We start from the raw sequence: 15,452 nt of genomic DNA, 5'->3' as shown, positions 1-15,452 counted from the left end.
AGCGTGTAAGCGACATCTATCGGCCAATGTAGAAATTATATGAGAGTAAAAGTAAATTTAAATTAATAGTTGTAAGGTGGCGGTAATATAAATATTATTTATCTAAAATTTTACTTTATTTAATCATTATCTACTATATAAAAATAAGTCGGGTTTTCCTTCCTGACGCTATAACTCCAGAACGCACGAACCGATTTCCACGGTTTTGCATTCGTTGGAAAGGTCTCGGGCTCCGTGAGGTTTATAGCAAATTCGGGAAAAATTTCAACAGAAAAGCGGGATCACCAAACGAAATGTTATATAAAACGAAGCCATCTGGTGGCGAAACGGAGTTCGCCGAGTTTGCTAGTATCTTATAAAAAAGAGCATACTCCTCCCTCAAAGGCCGACAATGCATCCATCAAAATGGGTGTCCATGGGCTGCGATGACACCCATTTTTAGGCTACCCGAAAATAGGGGGCGTATAAAATAAAATAATAAATAAATTATGTTCGCTTCGTGATTGATCTCAAGATTCTTCTAAAAGAAATATGTGGAACTTGGAGGGAAGCCCATCTTTTAAATATACGTATAGAAAATATATGAATTTTTAAAAATTATATTATCTGTGGGTGATGGTTGTATGAACTGAATATTTGTAAATCGGTGAGGGATTTCGAATGAGTTAGTCTGGAATTTATCTAGGAATATAAAATAATTCAGGTTTTTAATAACATTTATGTTTTAAATATGTACATAATTTTAGGTAAATTTTAACTTATAACTCCTTAACATAGCTTTTTGTACATTGCATTTAACAAAACTTTACATTAGTTGATACAATACTTTATAAAAAATATGTTAATAATGGTTTTGAAACGGCATCCAGCGTAGTAAATATTTTTAGATCAAATTTTAAGGCCGGCAACGCACTCGCGAGCCCTCTGGCATTGAGAGTGTCCATGGGCGGTGGTATCACTTAACATCAGGTGAGCCTCCTGCTCGTTTGCCCCCCGTTCTATAAAAAAAAATGTAGTTTGATAAATACTTATTTTTATACAAACTTATAACAACTAATTTACAAATCACAAAACAATATTTCTATTAACTGTGTTTGATAAAAATGTGTATTTAGTACAATGATATTTTATTTCTCCTAGAGTGGTTGCTTCAACGACCTCTTCACATGGAGGATCTGAAAAAAAATAAAAACATTTTTTTATTGCATCTATATTTTTAATTGTAGGGATTAAAAGTTATTGGAATTTATGAATTATTAGTATCAATCACGAATGTGATCGACGAATGTGATTGTATGAAATTTTACTGGCTGTGAAAAAATCCGCGCCCAGGCTAAATAGATAGATAGAGGAAAGTTTTATAAGTAAAACGCCCGAAAAGAATGTGAGTCAAAGTTCGCTTATTTATTCCTAAACTATTTTGAACGCCAGTTTTTGAATCGCTTTACTATGAATTTTAAAACCTCTTAAAAATTGTTTTTAAGCAAACAACCTATTATTTATGCGCTAATTTGAATATGAATGTATTCTATGTTTCTTTAACTTACCAATATTGTTCCATACCGTTGGAGGGAAGACGGGCAATTGTGAAAACACGTAGACATATCTGCAATCCCTTTTGAGTCCTTGTTTAATAGCGCGTTCGGTTTTGCTCAGCTCTAAACGATACCAGCTCGCAGATTTTCTGAAAGTATTTTATTGAGGTCTTTATCTCTAATATCTTAACATATATAAGTTTCCCTTGAATTTTTTTTTTTTTTGACAATTCACACCAATTGACCTAGTCCCATGCTAAGCTGGTGAAGCTTGAGTTATGGGTACTAGGCAACGGATATACATACATATTATAGATAGACATATAAATACATATTTAAACACCCAAGACCCAAGCACAACACCAAATGCTCATCACATCGATGTTCGTCTCAGCCGGGGATCGAACCCGGGACCCATGGATTCGCAGTCAGGGGTAGTAACCACTAGACCAATGAGTCGTCAAATGAATAGTTTACTAATATTTAATATAACAAAAACTTAGCCACAACAACCCTTGGCCGAGTCTGCTAGTATATATTATATAATATAGTTAGTTATAGAATTGTTCTTTCTTATAGTAGGAAAAACAAACTAAACACTTGTAAAGCTTAGGTAGGTAGGCCGCTTTTCTAGGAAGCGTTGCCATCTAACGGCCGAAATGTAACGTTGGGTGACGTCACCCATACGATGTATATAAATAACATCGGAGTAGGTTTTCTAATTATTTTTTTGCATTATGTTAATAAGTAAAGACGGCCGTTAGTTAACGGCACCGCTTTTCTAGGAAACCTAAGCTTTAGTGCATTCGCAGGAATTTATGAAAAACCTGTGACGTGTGAGAAATTATCTGTCCCTTTTCCTACTAGTGCGTTAGAAAGAGACTATCAGCTTAGAATAAAGCTATATAAAGCTGATTCGTTCGTTATGTATGCATTCAACAGAGACACAAATAGATTCGAACTCTTTCGAAGGGTGTACGGTAGGGTATTCAAAGTTAAGACTTAGCGTTAAGTATGACTTCTGTATGACGTAATATCCAATACGTTTTTAGATCCTACGAGTCAGGTTTCTGAATCTTAGGGTTGGTCTCGCCCTAAAGCCGCGTTTCGATGCAAGTACTTGCATGCATGTATGACGTCACACTTGTGTGCATGCAAGTGATTTGAATAGGAAACACGATTTTGTTCATCTTGCAGCTTGAATATAAATATTATTGTTTTCTCTGTATCCCACTTAGCACTCATTACAAGGTAATCCTGCACACTTCACTCTATAGACGAGCGCATGCGCTTGCGCTTCCAATTTGCGTGCAAATGACCTGACTTGAGTGTTGTGCGTACAAGTTTGAACTTAATTGCATGCAAGTTTGGGTTAAGAATAACTTTATTTCTATCTATTTTCTAATATTTAAAACAAAGATTAAAAATTAGAAATTAGAGCGCACAGATGTAGGTACATATATAAAATAACAAAACAAAACAGCACCAAAAATGTGGGTAGACATAATAAACTTGATTAGTCAACCGAGCAAAACACAGATGTTCGAATTAGATTTTTTACTAGATGTGGTATTGATGGCATTCTCTGATATAGCAAGTTTATATTGATTATTTTATTATTTTTCATAACACTATTTGATTTTTAGTTTATTGTTCAATTTATATATTTTGGGTATATACATGGTTTATAAAACATTTTAAGTATTATTTTTTATTTGTTTTTGTTTAATTTAATTACTAATGTATAACTTAAATTTAAAGGTGTATACTTAATTTTATGTAGATGTACTTAACAAGGGTGTGTTATGTTATTTTTGTCAATATATATATATATAAATACTTATTTTTTATGTAATTATTGTGTGAGTTTTTACAACTTGTTTACATATGGCTGTATTCAAAAATGGTGTATTAAAAAATGAACTTGAATTAATGAACAGTACTTACTTCAAATGGTCTTGCACGATGTTATTAGCTATGGGCACGTTTATTTTAACCACTGGATCATTCATAAGCTGGCCGGCAGATTTCACCGGAGATTTATCTGACACATACAACTCCAATAACCGGGATGCCATGGCCTTTAATTGTGCTAAAATATATATAAGAGTAGTAAGTATAAGAAAGTTTCTTGCCTCCAATGCCTCCTAACCAAATTTTGTCCCATAAAATAATTTTTGATGTTATACTTCTATAGGCGCGTTATGAAAAATTGATGAGAGTGAAATTTTACGATTGCGCGCGCACCGTGACACAAAGTTGTCAGTGTGATTATAGCGTGCGCGAGCGAGATGGGAATAAGACAATCTACAAGTAAAAAGAAATAGAATATGCGTGAAGTTAGCCAATAATTTTGAATTACCATAATGACATTTACCTTTTAAACAAATAAAGGAGTTTTAATTATTTTTTCAAAGAAATTTAGCAATGCTTTTTCACAAAGACCTATTGTTACTTAGTTAAAAGGTTATGAAACATACCAAGTTATTAAATTGAATTAATAATGTAACAAAATAATAAATAATAATAATAATTTTTATTAATATTAATTAATAATTGAATAATATACTAAACATTAAATATTATTAAATTGTTTACGTTAAATATTAATTAATACATACAAAATAATATGGACAAAAAAAACGTCCAATCATTTCGTCATGATCGTATGATCGTAGAATAGCCGGATTTAAAAAAAAAACAAAATCCACTTATCACATTTGGATACTACATTGACTAAATATTACGGCTACATTAAAAAAATTCATGTGTTTTAAATTTCAACTTAATCAGTCGGTAAAGTGACGGATTTGATAGAAACATTTTTCTAGAAAACTGTAATTTAATGTTATTATTTTTATTCAAAACAAACTTTTGTTTACTTGTATGCCAATTTTCATAATATGAATTAAAATAGGTCAAAAACTAACATGATTATATTTTTTTAAAATGGCTGCCCTGCAAAGTTTTTCTATTTGTCAGATCCGTCACTATTCTACGACTATGACGATTTATTGTGAAACAAGAAAACTTCTTACCAAAGTCAGCTCTCAAACAGGATTCAGCTCTAAATAAATGCTCCAAACAAACATGTACTTGAGAGTATCTCATTAAAAGATTTTTCCAGGGACTAATGTCGATTTCATCTGGGATTAAGGGTATCTGAAATTATATACATGCAGGGTAAGATTCATTCTCCAGCCTTGGCACTAAGTATGGCTCTTATACAACGGTGGCATGACTGCTATACAAAAGCGGATTTAAAATTCGAATCACACATTCATAGATAATTTTGAAGTGAAAACTTCTTATGGGAAAAAAATGTTAATCTCGCGTGAGGACAAATTCGTAAGACGGATGTTATTTAAAGGATTATGAACCTTCGTGCTATACAGTTACGGTTTTAATTCATTTGTGTCTTTCCTCAGATACATTGATGCATGTGGAATTGGACCTTAGGTCAATACATCAAGGTTTAATTTTGCGAAACATCTAAAGCTTTATTATCAACGATTTGGTCAGACTGACGCGAATAAAAAATAGTGAATTTTCCTAATTGAATTATTTTGTGTAGGTTTCGTAAGACGGATGGAGAGTAGACAGCTGGCGCAGCGTATTTAATGTAATATAAATTGTCATGTTTGTGTACGATAGCGCAATAAATAAATATTGTATTTTACCACATAAATTATAGTACTTTTATACTGATAATTAAAGCAATTCGTGCAAAATTATTCCCTAACCATTCCAAAATATCAAAAATGCACAACGTTAATATTCAAGTTTTCACTTCTTCCGGAGTGCAAGCCGTCGTTTTTTTTTTTCAATAAGACTGTTTAGTATGTACTAGTGTTGGCCAGTTATGGTTGGCTAGTTAGTGGCTTCAGTGTGAGACTGTCATCCCAAAGGTCGTAGATCCAAAACTCGGCTGTGTACCAATTGACTTTCTGTCTATGTGCGTAACACTCGCTGGTACGATGAAAGAAAACATCTTCAAGAAACTGGCATGTTGACTGAAGATTTGCCGGCGTGTGTTACGCACAAAAGCTGATATCCTACTAGCAATTGTAAAAACAAATGATGACGAAACGGATACAGAACTCTCAGATCAGAACCAAAAGTTTGTAGTGCAACTGGTATTTCTACTATGTATTATTAAAAAATTCTGATACGGGATAACTCTAGAGAGATGAGTCCATCATGAACCTCAAGAATCCTCGCTTCCGTATGTCAAAAACGTATCGGAAGGTAAAGTTTCGACTTTAAATCTTCCTGCGTAATGTGAAATCTATTTGTGTCTCTGTTTAATGCGTACATAACGAAAGAGACAACTTTGTATGCTTCATGCTGCAAAATCCATGCAGGTCGAAGCTGGTGGTCTCTTTTTAATACGTAGAAAGTAAAAGAGACAGAAAATTTTTTAAAGGGATAAATTCGCAATCATTGCTGTGTTTGCTATAGCTAAAGATACATGTGTATATTATGTGCAAAATTATGGTAAATCTAAATTGATTTTTTATTTTTATTTTATTATAAATATACCCTTACTCGATATAATGTAGTTTTTTATAGGTGACACGTGTTTGTAAGGCTCAGTAGTTTCAGGCTGATGATTTAAAAAAAAATCTTTCCTATAACAATTACCTCATGGCCAATGCACAAAAATTGCCCGAGCCAATAAACAAAAGAAGAACAATTACCTCATTAGCATCTTTCTTCTCACTCACAAGACCATGTTTCTTCAACGACGCGAAGTCATCAACCGTTAAATCGTTATTATCTTCAACACAGAAGGATTCTGAATCGAGTCGTATGGAGTTTTCGGTTGTGCCATAATTTTCAAAAGGGTTCATCGTGAAGTCACCTCCCATAGTCATATCTTGTATCGTTTGATTGATCTGTTCTATTGTTTCTTTAGACCTGAAAAAAAATACTATAAAAATATGTGTAAAGTATACACAAAAATTGGAATTCTATCCATATTATTTGGAAAATAGCGAAAACCCACTAAGGGCCGGTTTTTTGATCCGTAGTTAACTCAACTATTCGTTAAAAATCCTTACTATTCGTTAAATATCAGCAAAATGCGTTTTTTGATCCGTGGTAAGAGCATCCAATGGTAAAATATCTAATCATTAGTCAAAAAAGTTAACTACTCAGTATCGGAGGGTTAAAAAGATGGCCGCTGGTAATTTATATAGTAACAGCTGTTTGTCACAGAAATCAAACTATGATAAATACGTTTATTACTATCTAATGATGAATTTAAACATATTGAGATACTTTAATTAATGAGACGATGAAGAAGACGATAATATTATATGAGAATGTGTTAATGAGTGACCAAAAATATTTAGGCAATGTCATCCGCCATTAGAAACCTGGGATGATGTAGATTTTTGTCACTGTTACCCCCTATCGAAGGGAACAGTGCTCTGGATTGTTACTGAAATTGGGAATGATCTTAAACTGCCAATGAACAAGAGTATATAATATAGACAGCAGCTCATACCAACCTATTTTGCTTCATTACTAGCTACAGAACCGCAGCAGTATATAATTAAGTATAATAAGCAGCAGTGTATAATTAAGTTAATATTATAGGCAATAAAACACATAATGAATTAGAGTTAATATTATTTATATATTACTAATAATATTAACTTATAATTATTATAAGTACACACAAGTATGTACTTATACTAAAAACTACAGCTACACATTAGTTAGGGACCTATGATATTCTTTAGGGCTTTTATTACATTTGTGAGTTAGCATCTACCTACTTTATTACAAGAATTTATAAATAAAACATTTGACTTGATTAATAAACTGTTTAATTATAACTTAAATACAAACCATTTTTATTAAAAAAACATTACAAAATTTACATGAAACCCTAAAGTAGCAATTAAATATTTTCTAATTGTTTCTTCTTGCATTTCACCTCAATTTGATGCAACTCTTTTTGCTGCTACATATATTTATTGTGCCTTTCTTCCATCTGCTGCATCACTTTTCGGTGCACCTCCTCTTTATGCAGTATGGATTTTTGGTGGGCCTCTCATTGGTGCAGCAAATGTTTTTGATGCTCTTCCTTAGCGTAATTGAACAAATCATCCTGTCTTATTTGTCTTTGTTTCAAAAACTCAATTTTTTTTATCCGTGTGGATCATAATCCGCTTCCTTGTTTCCAAAGGGTCAAAAGATTTTTTCCTTTTGTTGTAGGACACAGCTATACAAGAATAAATATAAAAATGTGCCTACACCTTCATTAAATTTAACACTTCGGTGTCTAGACCCATCTGAGTTGAAAACGTCACAGAGATTTCCAAGCTATATCTTTTTGTAGATTGCTGCAGTGATCAGTTGTTTGCAGGTTACGACTGTGTAATCCTTGAGAAGCATCACCAGTTTGGCAGTTTCTTTTTTGGCGAAGTTAGCAGTATGGTCCCTTTAACAGAACATAAATGTATTACTTTCTATTACGAAACACAAGATAAACCGGAATAAATAACACGAAAATATGTTTGTACTTACTTATTTGACCGTTGGCTGTTTGCGGACATCGTTATTTATATATTTAAGTATCGTAAAAGGTGTAAACCGTATTAAAACACAGAAAAACAACTTTATTTATATCGTGTTATTTAGATTAATTTGACACTTCAAACTCTTCAAAGCGCAAATAACGAATGAAGATGGCAAAAATGGATTTCATTCACTCAATATGTCTAGTGTTGTCATACAAAATAAATGTTCCCCACAAAAAAGAACCACATTTTTTGGGATGTCATTGCTCATTGCACTGGCAACAAATTGACAAATTGTTAAGTTTAACTATAGTTAAAAAAGGCATTGAAAAACGCATTTACGATTTTACCAATGGTTATTCATTTAACTACAGTTAATGTAACAAATGGTAAAACCATTTTTTACTACGGATCAAAAAACTGGCCCTAAGGGTAACGCGCCAATAAATGTATTTATAAGAATACGCATAAGATATAACATAATTTTGATAAATTGTATATATAGTTATAATAAAGGAATGAAACGTCATTTATCGATTGTCTATAATCTGTACGTAACGAGATCCGGCGTACAAAAATGATATACTTTTATTTTTTAATAATAAGTATCAGGATGATTACTATCCAACTATAATGACGAAGTATTGTCATGTTTCATTTAGATATTTAAAGTAAATTTTATTATTAGATGATCCGGCGAATACCGTGTCACCTACTATATATTTGTGTCAAAACTTAATACAATTTTATAACAGACTAAAGAGTTTAATGTCCGATACATTATACTACATTATACATTATATAGCTATGAATCACAAATTTCTGAAGGGATCTTATATATGACAATTTTCTTAAAAGACGTAAGACATAAAATATTTCCCAGCTAGGAACAGTCTTTATTGGAAAGTTCGATTGTAATTTTTAGTATTTTTCTTAACCTATAATTCACGATTTCCACCGTTTAAACTTTCCCAGAATTTTCACAAATATTTCAAGATCATAATTAGCCAAATTGGTCCAACCATTGTCGAGTTTTAGCGAGACAATCGAACAGCAATTCATTTTTATATATATTGTCTAATAATAATAATAATAATAATTATTATGTTCTAAAAAATCAAAACGTAACATCAAAAGCAATTCAAATACCGCGACAGATGTTAGAAGAACACGGAATTTGTATTTTATAGTCGAATGACGTCATAATTATTGAAATCTTTTTTACCTGGCATCAGTATTCCAGACCCCAGCCAAGAAGAAAGAATGTTCTAGAAGCGACATAATCCTGGTATATTCCCATGTCGTCTTCTCAAAGCCTACTTGGGCCACCAAAGATAACGCTTGAGGGGGACTTGAGCGGAGATTTTTAAGTACTTTTGACGTTTGAGAGTGACCTCTTGATAATTTTAAGACAAGTTTTGATAGTATTGAGGTGTTGTTTACGTCAATCTGAAAGTAATGGTTAAAAAGGTAAAATATATACAATAAAAAATGAGGTATAAAAAGTTGACTCCTTTTTTTATAGAATAGGGAGCTAACGGGCAGAAGGCTCATCTGATGTTAAGTGACACAGCCGCCCATGGGCACTCAACGCCAGAGATCTTATACAGTAAACTCTTTTGCGTAGTAGTAAAAAGTAAAGTAGAAAAATTTAACCAACTCCAAATTACGAATAATTATTTATCTAGTTACATGTACTAGTAATGAGTGGATTGCCATCTCAAAAAACTATTAAAGCGATTTTGATGGAACTTGGACTGTTTCCTAAGTTGGAATTTCTGGTTGGATTGTCAGACTCAGATTCCCAGAAATTTTTGGACATACTTACGAAAATTTGCATACTTGGTTAAAAATCGTCAAAGAAACATAAATACATGTAGTATTATATTGGGTCTTGACTCATAGTGGGTTATAGCTCTATTATATTATTATTACTATTGTAATAAGAGGTACATAAATCATCACTAAAAAGATAGATTAAATAGAAATTTTATTAAAAAAAATATTTTCTGAAAAAAAAAAAAACACTTACAAATGGACGTATTTTTCCCGTTGAAACAAAGGAAAGTGCTTTTAGGAGTAGAGTTATCAGTTCTTCAGCTGTCTCACATTCTGAAAAGAGGAGTTTTAAAAATTACAAATATCTTTTTCCCATTACCACATTAAATTTAAAATAAATACAAAACTTATGTATATAAAGTTGGAAATATGTTTAGATTAAAAACGCGCTAAATTTGTATGTGTTAAGCATGATTATCGTAGATATTACATTAAATTCATAAGATATTGTAAAATACAATATATACAACTTCCCTGCAAAACCTTCAAGGCACACTAGATACTTATATGATATGATATTTCATTTATATTCTAATTTTTGGTTGGGGAATTTAGTTATTGTTGCTCGAACATGGGTTCGAACCCTAGCTGTGTGCCTATGGATTATTTTCGATTTGAGCAAAAACTTTTTCTACACACGTTACAAGTGTGCGTGCCATTACTTACATATTCAAACTCCAACAAAAGCACAAAGTCAATGTTTATTACTCACTACATTAAACCAAAATTTTACCACTTATTTAAATTATTGTATTTTATTAATGCTCTCAAACATGTAATGTTCAGAATGAGGACAATCAAACACTTAATAAAATATGTTATTATATATTAGAATATAAATAAAATGACATGAGAACTTAAGAAAGCGCAATGCTATCCAGATCCATGCCACTTCCTCACAGTCAAGTAGCTATCAATGTCTCAGCATACAACTTTCGAGGGGACTTTTTCTTTTGAAGAAGTCGTAACTTAATAATTAAATTACAATAAAGCTATCAAACGGATATAACCCCGAATTTAAGACATTATTAACATAACTCGCTGTTAAATAGGTATTTAGTTTGTGGTCATATATCCATAGTTATATCCATACAATGTTTTATAATGATAAATTAGTATAGAGATAATGTATTATCATTTATAGTATTGAGCATAAAGCAATAACAAACCTCTTAAAACATCCCACAGTTTATAAGTGAAGTCATTACTAGAACCCTTTTTATTCAAATCGTTCATACATTGTTTGAGGGTAGTTGTATCTTCTGTGACACAAAGACAGCCACCTGCAGGACATTCCGCGGTATATGTATATATTTCTGTTTCTTTCAGTAGATCTGTGAGACGTTTTTCGTTGTTATAGCGTCTCATACCGGGGACGAGGTTTCTGTAAACATTCCAATATTAATATTCGTTACTTAATATTATATTTAAACTTAGCTTACCTTTTTAGTAGCTATGTACTTATTAATGGAACATTTTGCTATGCTACCCCATAGACTGTTCGCTTTTCCGGCATATAAACTGGTTTTAAGTTTTTCTCTTCATAAAAACCTTCCCCAGACTTCTAGGAATAAATAAAAAAACTACTCTAATTGGTCCAGCAGTTTTCAAGTTTTGCGCTTAGCAAAATTTTTGAAGTTATACTTCTTTAGGCGTGTTATGAAAAATTGATGAGAGTGAAATTTTACGACGCGCGCACTGTGACACAAAATTAACAGAATGAAGTTGCCCACGGATAATAATAGAATTACTTAAACCTATTTATGTTACACTTAATGTAAGAGAATAATAATAAATATTTATTTATTTAATTTTTCAAATGTAAACTAAACTTTATTGACTATAATGACTCCTTTTTCAGTCTTTGATTATTTAATTGTAATTAATTATTTGCATGCAATCAAAAACTATTTTAAATAATGCCAAAGAAGTATAACTTCTTACGCGCGTACATAAGTACACGCACCCATTTTTTTTGTATAGATTGTCATATGTTTACGATCTTAGGTTTGGTACATATTGTGGTGTTGAGGCGTCACAGAATTTAAAAAATCAGTTCAGTAAATTTATGCATTACAAGCAAATGAAGTATTTCAAAGTTTATAGTATTGATGATATTCTGCTCTAAATGTTTCTTAAAAAATTAAGGGCTTTTGTTTTGTTTTATGCAAACTGTTTAACAAATGTGTTAAATGTAAAATAATTTAGTGTTTATTTTGCGAAAGCCTTTTCTAACAAATTAAAAAAAGAAAACCTTTTATTGATTTTAATTCAATAACTAAAATTATGTAGTTACTGTATTAAAGTCAGTCTTTGCTACTAACAAATCTCAAAAATAGCATAATTTTTTTCATTCTATGTTCGTAGCAAGGTACTTAACCTTATAACAGCTTTTTCAAGATCGATATTGCCTCCTGATGCTGTCATTTCTACAAGAAGGTCATTTATATGGTATAATGCACAGACAGACTTCCACACTCCATTGCAAGGACTTGCCAAGTGACCAACGGTTATTTCTTGTTCCTGAAAATATTAATAAAATTAAAATATTATGGCAGCCTAAAACAAAAACATAATATACCAAATATTTATCCATAAGATTAGTATATATCTTTATATATAATTTTTCTGTGAGTGTGTATGTCACTGAACTTCTCAAACGACTGGACCGATTTTGATGAAATTTTTTGTGTGTGTTCAAGGGGATCTGGGAATGGTTTAGATTCACAAATTAGCCCGCCAGATGGCGCTGCAGTCGGTACTTTCATACTTTGCTTTACTAATTGCTTGAAATATCCAGCAGGACAACGTCTGTCGGGTCCACTAGTATTAAGTATAAAATTATAAAGTAAGAACTTCTAGAAATTGAAATAATAAGCTTTAGTTTCATTTAAGCCATAAGTGAACCAGACACAGTAATTTTAGAACTGATTCCATGTTGATCATTAAGCAAATTTTACCCACAATTAGCAAAACACTGTATGTACCACATATTGAAAAAATATACAGAATACTTACTAGATTAATTTTACAGCTAATAAATGGTGTAAGTAATGTCTTAGCATTCCATTCACAATGCAATTCTGTTTGACCTCCGTGTGGTGTGTTGAGTTGTTCATCTATATTAAGACCATTATAGGACGTACCAGCCACTGCATACTTGCAGTCCACAAGTACATTCACCTGAAATTGTTACATTTCAGCATGAAATAACCTCTGCTAAGATTTTGTGGTATACAGGTTTTAAAAATTTGCAGTTTTAATATGTATGTATCAGAATATGTGTTTATAATTGAATTTTATCCAAGCCAAAGAACATAAATTATTTGAAGACAATTAAAATTCACAGCAAAGAAAAAAACAAAAATATAAATATTAGTCGAGAGTTTAAAACTCAAAAGATTCTTGCTGGGGCAAAGAACTATGGTCTGAAAAGCTCTCAAGGATTTCTGAAGATCTTATAGTTCCAAAACTGGAAGTATTATAAGGGGTTGAACAAAAATTGAGACAAGGGTACCTTAATGCAGAATATAGAAATAACTTACTAAATCTTCATCAATATGTTCCTGATCAGCAAAACCCTTTATAAGATTATCCACATCTACTTCTTCCAGTGCATAACAGCCTTCATAATTGACTATACCTCTAGCAAATTCATCTTTGTTTGACTGTATAGTTAGTAATAAGGGTTTGCCATCAGAATTTGGATTGCACAGAATCCACTGAGGTACTGATTCTTCTTTGGATAAGGTTGCTTGAGTTTGTGTATAAGAGTTTGCTAAATCTCTGCAAAATTTGAAATTCAAAAATTTATTTTGATAGTTTTTTTTATGCAAATTGATAACACAAGAAGGATTGTAAGATGATTCTTATTGTAATATTTTATCTTTCCTTAGTAGAGTAGTAATTTAAAATATTATGTATTTATTTGTTATATCTATAAAAATAATTTTCAATTTGGATAAAATTTGATTCCTAAAATATACCTTGCACTTTCTAAATCAATTGGTGCATGAAGTAACTCTTCTTTTCTCCACAGTTGTGATTCTTCAGAAAACATTGTGTCATCTAATGTTGTGTGTAAACTCAAATCTAGTTTTAATGGAGAGCCAGTTAGATCCAACTCATCTGAAATAATTTGAGCCCTTATTTTCATGTATGTTTATTTATTTCAGAATTAATTAGGAAGTACTTATAATGACTCAGTATTTTTCAAATTATCCTGATTATCAGGCTTAAATGCTAACAATAGTAGAGAATAGTGACCTTGCTCACAAATAACAAAAATATTACTATATGAAATTATATTTATTTCTATAATATAATTCAAATCAACAATGTATTATATGTGATACCACGGCCTACACATTACTTGTCTCACCATTAATGAAGTGTGTAATTTCTAAGACTTCAGAGAAAATATAAAGTAAAATACGGTTAGCTTAAAGTAATGGCTAAGATATGGTGACGAGTATTTTTACTCACCTTCTTTGTTTTTGTAACTATTTTTGTTAATATCTGAGGACACGTTTTGTTTAGCCTAAAAAAATAAGTTTTGCTTATTATCGGAATCTGAAATATATTCTTAGCTTCAAGAATTAAATAAACAAAACCTTACATTAGCGTATACCATTACAACATCATTGCTACTTTTTGTGTAAATTGATACATAACTAGGGCTTATCTGTGTTTGAATACACATTTTAGAACATTCTTCCGGCTGTTTAGAAATAGAAAAACAATCCATTATGTTAACGAAAGAATTCTGTTTTTAAACTATTAGTTAATACAAATAAATTCTTAATTCAAACTGAATTTTACTGGACAAATTTGAATGTTTAAAATTAAACGATGTAAACATCATCATAATGCTAATGTCATTGTGCCATCTGTCAAAAAATTAGGAGAACTGACTTATTCATTAATAATAAATTCTTCAAAATATTAATAATAATAACGATTACATTATTAATTGTATCTTACATAATATTTATTTTAAGTTCTGCTAATTAAACCGTTAATTTTTTGCAAAGATGAAAGCTGCCATTACACGGCTTCCCATGTGGTGCTAGATGGCGTTTAACACAACACGTATTTTCCGAAATTGGTAAAAGATAAGTTATCCTTTTTTTTACAAAAAAGTGTAATTTTGTATTAACAGATTATTCAATTGTTTTATCATAATGTATAAATGTTACATTTATAAGTATGTAAATGTGCATGGACATTAATATTCTACCCAACAAAATAAATTTAGTCTTCTCCATCTTAATAGGGTGAGTTAAGGTACACAAAATGGAATTATCACGTATAGAAGGGAATTAAATTAATTAAAAAGATCTATGTAATATACCTAATCGGTTCGTATTAAGGTACATAAGTAAGTACCTACAAAATCTCCTAACCAAACTTACTTATCTTTGTAAAATTGCATGGGATTTTAAATTAATTAGCTTGGATTCTGTAACTGTATCGATACATTTGATGATTAAACATTTGCATATTTTAACCTTGCCTTCGTTATCGAGAAACGCTAACATCAGAT

General features: G+C 31.2%; 1 protein-coding gene across 1 annotated transcript; it reads right to left on the bottom strand.

The window, feature by feature from the left end:
- Positions 1-747: 747 nt before the first annotated feature.
- LOC125057997 lies at positions 748-14,715 on the bottom strand. The gene is made up of 15 exons (XM_047661988.1): positions 14,526-14,715; positions 14,393-14,447; positions 13,894-14,035; positions 13,453-13,693; positions 12,926-13,090; positions 12,288-12,430; positions 11,077-11,291; positions 10,101-10,180; positions 9,294-9,517; positions 6,236-6,455; positions 4,574-4,697; positions 3,483-3,627; positions 1,548-1,684; positions 1,010-1,175; positions 748-896 (listed from the first exon to the last, which is right to left on the bottom strand). The coding sequence occupies exons 1-14, from the start codon at positions 14,652-14,654 to the stop codon at positions 1,066-1,068; spliced, it is 2,130 nt and encodes a 709-aa protein (XP_047517944.1). The 5' UTR covers positions 14,655-14,715; the 3' UTR covers positions 748-896; positions 1,010-1,065.
- Positions 14,716-15,452: the final 737 nt, after the last annotated feature.

Source organism: Pieris napi, chromosome 17, assembly GCF_905475465.1.
Source record: "Pieris napi chromosome 17, ilPieNapi1.2, whole genome shotgun sequence".
In the NCBI taxonomy this organism is placed as follows: Eukaryota; Metazoa; Arthropoda; class Insecta; order Lepidoptera; family Pieridae; genus Pieris; species Pieris napi.
This window is presented reverse-complemented; position numbering and strand designations above follow the sequence as displayed.

Bases quoted from the DNA above. Each gene is read 5' to 3' on its own strand.
- LOC125057997 (XM_047661988.1), bottom strand. From the start codon at position 14,654: ATGGATTGTTTTTCTATTTCTAAACAGCCGGAAGAATGTTCTAAAATG. The intron at 13,091-13,452 runs GTAAGTTATTTC...TAACAATTTCAG, and splicing joins AACATATTGATGAAGATTTA to GTGAATGTACTTGTGGACTG. The intron at 1,176-1,547 runs GTAAGTTAAAGA...ATTTTTTTTCAG, and splicing joins AACGGTATGGAACAATATTG to ATCCTCCATGTGAAGAGGTC.